Consider the following 6,027-nt stretch of genomic DNA (forward strand, 5'->3'; position numbering starts at 1 on the left):
AGGCTAAAAGTGTTTGGCTGCAACATGGGTAAATAGAGCACACAAAGGGATGGGAATTAGGCCTTTTAGTGGTTAAAACATGCATAACCTAACATCATCTCAATGAGTTCATTCATAGGTGATAATAAACACATGGTATCTGCAACATAGGATTATTCTTAGCATTCAATCAAAGAGAAATAATGAGATCATTTAAAGTGAAATTGAAAGAAAAAGATAACAGCAGAAACACTTTAAACCCTCTCAAAGAAGCAAATAGGCTCAAAATAACTCACTAGGGTAGTCTCCACTATTCTTCTTCCAGAATTTGCGCATGGTACTTTAACAATCATAATTCCAAGAGTAACAGCTTTGTAAAATAAAATAAGATACGAAACTTTTTCATGACAACACTATAGTTTTGTTTGTAAACATAGCCCTCATATACATTCACATTAGTAAGCAAAAGCAAACTTAACCAAAACTAAAAACAAACGAAAATTTTCAATCCCACACCCCCAAACCTAAACTAAGCATTGTCCTCGATGCTTAAAAATGAATGGAATGCATGCAGTGTAAATAGGCAGAGCGTGTGGAACTAAAAGACACAAATAAAAGGAAAGAACACAAACCCAGCTAGGTTGCCTCCTAGCAAGCACTTTCTTTAACGTCTAGGCAAGACGTGGTGGGTATGATGGATGAACGCCTAAGGTGGCAGGAAGTCAAGGTACCTCCGAACCTTGGTCAAAAGAAGTGGTTTCTTTTGATGGACTTTGAATATGCTGCGTTGAATTTTGACAAAGACTTGATTGTGATGGTGTTTTCGTCTCTCCTTGCGAAGAAGCAGATCCTTAAAAAAATTTGAAGATGTGGGTGGAGCAATAATTTCAATGGATGAGTTTGTGGCTGCTAAGGATAAATGAAATTCGTGCAAGACAGCAATCTCATCGTCTAGCTCTGAATCTTCTTTTCTTATGGTGAATGTGCAACAATGATTTGTCATCCAACTTCAATTTATTTTCCTCTTGATATGGCAGCAAATCATCTCCAAAAGACTCCAATTATGGCACCTGAAAAGATGTAAAACAACATGGAGAATCCAGCACTGATTTTGAAAAACATTCAATTAAATTAGGGGATAGAGGAAGAGCTTCAAACACTATGTGCGACCCAGTTTCACTAAGCACATCTATGGGTGACTCATCATGCTTTTGTTTGACAAATCTCCCTGGAAAATGAATTGGTGGAACATATGGCTTAGGAGGAATGAAAGGCTCTTCATCTTTATGAAGCTCAGGAACCTCATGAAAATATGCACAGCAAGCTTCCTTTGGTAGTTCTTCCTCCTCTTCTTGATCAGCACCACCAGATTGATGTTCATTTAACGCTTGGACAATTTGCCCCAACTGAATTTCCAACTTGGTAAGTGCAATTGAGTGTTCTTGAATCATGCTACTCGTTGATTATTGAAATTGTAAAGTGCTTTGAGCAAGTAGCTCCAAAGTGTCCTCCAATAAAGTGTCAAAGGATTCCTGTTGTGATGGAGGTGCAAATGCTTGATTTGAAGCTTCTATGTTGTTCCAAGAGCCATAATCAGAGTTCTTCCAAGAAGGGCTATATGTGTTTGACAATGGTTGCAGCGGCTCTTGGTTAGAGAAACACATGCGGTGTAAGTGCTCTTGGACAAATGTAGGAAACTCATCTTTCCTTAGGCAGAACTGAAAAGGATGACCAGTCTTAGCACATAATGGACATACACCATACATCTTTTTATACCACCTGAAAGCAAACAACCTAAAATGTAAATTGAAAATCTAAACTAAGAAAAGAAAAACAGATAGGGTTTATAAAGCAAGCAATTAAAGGGGATTGAAATCAGTCCCCGACAATAGCGCCAAAATTTTGTTGTGTTCCTTTCAAGTACAAATATAAGGATAGTATAATAGCACAAGTAAGGGTGTCTAACCACAGGGACTGATTAGACCTCTACAAATTACTATTTTTATGTGAACCCTAACTAAACAATGAAACTAACAAATTGAGTTTGGATTTTGATTTGAAAAGTTAAGTAACTTAATATGCAAGAGAATGTAAATAAGAATAATAGAATGATTCAGAAACGATGGGAATGGAACTAGGGATATGCAAGAGAATGTAAATAACAATAATAGAATGATTCAGAAACGATGGGAATGGAACTAGGGATACCGATTTCACCATTACAAGCCAATTCCATGAAAATTAAGTCAAAACACATTCAACTGTCCAATCTACAACTAAGGTTCGTTTTACTCATTTATGATCATCCATTTGATGTGTGGGTGTGATCAAGTACTCCTAATATGCAACCTAGTTGTGATGTTCAACTTAGATTACCAACTAAGAATCCATTAAGAACAAGAAAACTTCAAAGAACCAAAGAAATCACATGGCAGGATGTATGCATAGCAGTTTCTTCATTCATTCACATGTCTACCAAGATTAAGCATGATGTGTACTATAACCTTGATCAAATAATTCATAAGCAGTCCTAATGGTGATCAAACATTAAGATTAACAAAAAAACTAAACTATAAAATCAGTGAATGAAACAATAACACATATTGGTAATTTGAATACTTTAACTTAATAACAAAGAGTAGTTTTACAAGGCTACATCGAAATCCCCAGCTATGAACTTAATTACACAACATGATTACAAAATATATAAACATCAAGAACAACATGAGTGAAATTAAAGTTCATAGAAGAAACCCCCTTAAAGCAATTCTGATGTTGAACTTCTCCAATAACAGCACGGCTGCGTGGTTTCTTTGGTGGCTGCTGATGTGAAGGAAAATAGGGTTTTGTTTCTGGAAGAAAGGCTAAAGAAAGAGAAGATAGAGCTATGGGCGACCCTAAGAGGGCTTGTGAAAAAGTAATCTGAAACCCTAGTATTTATAGGCTAAATGGGGCTGTAGCTGATTGCAAGGTGATCCCAACCATTAAGCCAAAGTTTGAACGGTTTTCCTTATTTGCCTCCTCCAAATCAAGCTAGATATTCCAATTCCTTTCCCATTTTGCTCCTGGTCTTCTAACATGCCAGATTCGCTTTGGATTCTTTATTTGGGCTTCAAAACAAGTAACAATTTATTTCCACGTTTAAATAAGGGTCAACCCAACAAATGGCATATTTTCACTTCTTTTGCCTTCAAATTGATCCTAAAGTACATGTAACTGCACACAGTGGCGAAGCCACGTGAAGCCACGTGAGGACGAGGAGTGGCGACCGCCCCTCCCCTCGCCGGAAAACACAGCTGAAGCCGAGGTTTCGCCCCTCCCCTCACCGGAAAACCTAGCCCTTCCATCTCTGTTTTGGCATCGGTGAACTGGTTTTGCTGCTGCGTGCAGCAACACTGGGTTCTTTTTTTTCCTTTTAAATTAATAAAAATTTTAAAATCTGGCCCGCATGTCCCAAAGTTAGGCCCCTCCATGTCTCATGTCTGTTTCAAATTAGTGCCCCTCCACGTGAAACTTTCAATGTTTGAAAAAAACCAAAAAAATATATATGTATTGGGGGGACCGCGTGGCATGTCCCCCATTCCTTCACTTAGTCAACCCGCGTGTCATGCTTTACCATTCCAAATTTCTCCCTTCCCCAATCAGAGAGAGAGAGTGCAAAGCTTCTCCCAAAATCTCAGCAACCTGAGCCTGCAGCCAACGCCCAACCCCAACGGAACGGAAAATAAATCCCCATTGGCTGATTTCTGTTGGCTTTTTGCTGCTAACACTAGCCACTCCAGCCGCTAAGCCGACTTCAGCCTTCAATTTCAAAGGTAAATTTTTTAATTCCTAAATTTATAATCCCTAACCCTAATTAATTATTTAATACGAATTTTGTTTAATTAGTATAGAATCATATGGTAATGCACTAATATGGTTATTGATTATTGATTATTGATATGATTCTATGATTATTGATTGATATGAAATTATGAAATTATTTTTTAGGGTGAAAATTTAAATTTGAATTTTTGATTAGTTGTATTCATATGATTAGTTGAATGAATTTTTTATTTATTTAATAATTTATATGCTTATTGGTATTGATTAATTGAATTGTTGGTTGGGTTATTATGCATATTAGTATAGTCTACTCTAGGATTAAGAGTCTAAGATTTTTTTTTCTTTCCATTTTACAGTTACGTAATGGAACGGTACTATAAGAAACAATGCTTAAATCCTCCTTCAAACATTTCGGGTAGTCCTTCTCCTTCAAATATTTCAAGTAGTCATCCTCCTCCTCCTTCAAATATAAGAAGTCCTGGCTTATAACTTCGCCCCTCCCCCCGTCAATTCCTGGCTTCGCCACTGACTGCACAATAACACAAAATAAGGTAAAATGCAACCAGTTTAACTCAAAAACATCACAAAGAGACTAGAAATGGATTGTATAAATGCATGAAATATATGAGTTATCAGTCTCTAAATTTAGTCTCTTTAGCATTACTCTTTTACAATCATCAATTGAAAAAAAAAAAGTAAACTCCAACTCAAGGAAATAGGGGTGGGATCGAAAAACGAAAGAAAAAAACTGGAAAAAAAAAACCCCAAAGAGAAATCTAACACAACCGAATTAAATCGTGACTTCTATTCAATTTTCGATTTTGGCAAAAAACCAAATTATTCGGAATCAAACCCACCCCTACAAGGAATGTTGAATTTTCTTTTTTTAACAACCAAAAATATCTACACTAAGGGGGTGTGCTTAGCCTTATAATGGGCTAGCAATAATGTGGTTTAAATTCACCTTTGACGAAAATTGAACGTAAAACTTCTCACTTACAAGTGGAGATAAATACTACTAAACCATAGTACTAAGTGACACAATAAATGTTGAATTATGTTCGTTTTGTTTTTTTCTTATTCACAGCAGCACTCTATAAAATCCCCAATAATGTCGTACAGAACTTGGGCCATGCCGGGATCAAAGAGCTCCACAGCATGACAACCACCCTCGTCAAATTTGGACACCACGTGCACCCCACGTGACTGCAGCAATGCCGCAAACTCCCTCTGCCTATCCAGAAGTGGGTCTCCGCCGTTCCCTCTAACCAAGCACTTGGGCAACCGTCGCATCCTCCTGTCCCCACCTCTCACCGTCGGATTACAATACTCGTGGTCCAGATCCACTCCCTTCGGCAAAGCATGGCCCCACATCATGTCACTAGTGACCAACGGTAGAACCTGATCGTCGATCAGCTTCAACTCAGATTGAGTCCTCTGGACCCCTCCGAAATAAGGCTGGTTGAATATCAGCCCTCGGATCATCAACGGCGAGAGATCGACATCGGAGACGCGTACACCCGCGTGGTAGACCATAGTTCCCCCGGCGCTGCTGCCCATTAAAAAGCACTTGGAGAAGTCGACCGCGTCTTTCAGCCAGGGATCGCGGCCATCGACGTCGGAGGCCTGGCTGCGGGCCCAGGCGATGGCTTCGACGGCGTCATCGAATGCAGACGGGAGAGGGTGTTCAGGAGCTAAACGGTAGTCGACGGAGACGATTATGGCTCGGAGGGAAAGAGCCATTTCGGAACAGGTGTCGTGGTAGGGTTTGGAGGCGGCGGAGAAGAGGACGAAGCCGCCGCCGTGGAAGTAGAGGATGAGAGCGAGGTGGGGGTTTGGGGGGAGTGGGTGGGGTTTGAAGAGCCTCAGGAAGGTTTTGGTTTCTGGGTTTAAGGGAATGTCCTTGGAGAGGACGAGTTGGGGCGTGTTGGAGTTTGACTTGGTGCGAAAGGACTCAGCTGGTGGAGTCAGAGTTGGGGGGACAATGGGGAATAATGGGGTGGCGCGGTTGAGGGAGCCATCTGGGTTTGGGAGGATGAATTTGTAGAGGTCGATGGAGGCTGCCGGGTTCGGAGAAGAAGGTTCATCCGCCATTGTTGTTCTGGAATCTGGGCTCGTTCGTATACTAGTGTAATATTATGCGTGCCTGCAAAGTGTTTGTGTTACAACGTATTTGTAGAAGAAAGCGGGGTTGGAAATGAAGGATCTCTCAGAAGGATCTCT

General features: G+C 40.0%; 1 protein-coding gene and 1 long non-coding RNA gene across 2 annotated transcripts; both read right to left on the minus strand.

Moving 5' to 3' along the window:
* Window positions 1–2,565: 2,565 nt before the first annotated feature.
* Window positions 2,566–3,202, minus strand: LOC126613381 (uncharacterized). The gene is made up of 2 exons (XR_007619925.1): window positions 3,106–3,202; window positions 2,566–3,052 (listed from the first exon to the last, which is right to left on the minus strand). It is a non-coding gene; the product is annotated as an uncharacterized LOC126613381 (long non-coding RNA).
* Window positions 3,203–4,581: 1,379 nt separating this feature from the next.
* On the minus strand, window positions 4,582–6,027 carry LOC126613365 (probable carboxylesterase 8). Its single transcript, XM_050281167.1, has one exon. The coding sequence runs from the start codon at window positions 5,896–5,898 to the stop codon at window positions 4,882–4,884; it is 1,017 nt and encodes a 338-aa protein (XP_050137124.1). The 5' UTR covers window positions 5,899–6,027; the 3' UTR covers window positions 4,582–4,881.

Source organism: Malus sylvestris, chromosome 2 (assembly GCF_916048215.2).
Source record: "Malus sylvestris chromosome 2, drMalSylv7.2, whole genome shotgun sequence".
NCBI classification, from domain to species: domain Eukaryota; kingdom Viridiplantae; phylum Streptophyta; class Magnoliopsida; order Rosales; family Rosaceae; genus Malus; species Malus sylvestris.

What these genes read in the sequence shown, in the direction of transcription:
- LOC126613365 (XM_050281167.1), bottom strand. Translation starts at nt 5,898, where the DNA reads ATGGCGGATGAACCTTCTTCTCCGAACCCGGCAGCCTCCATCGACCTC.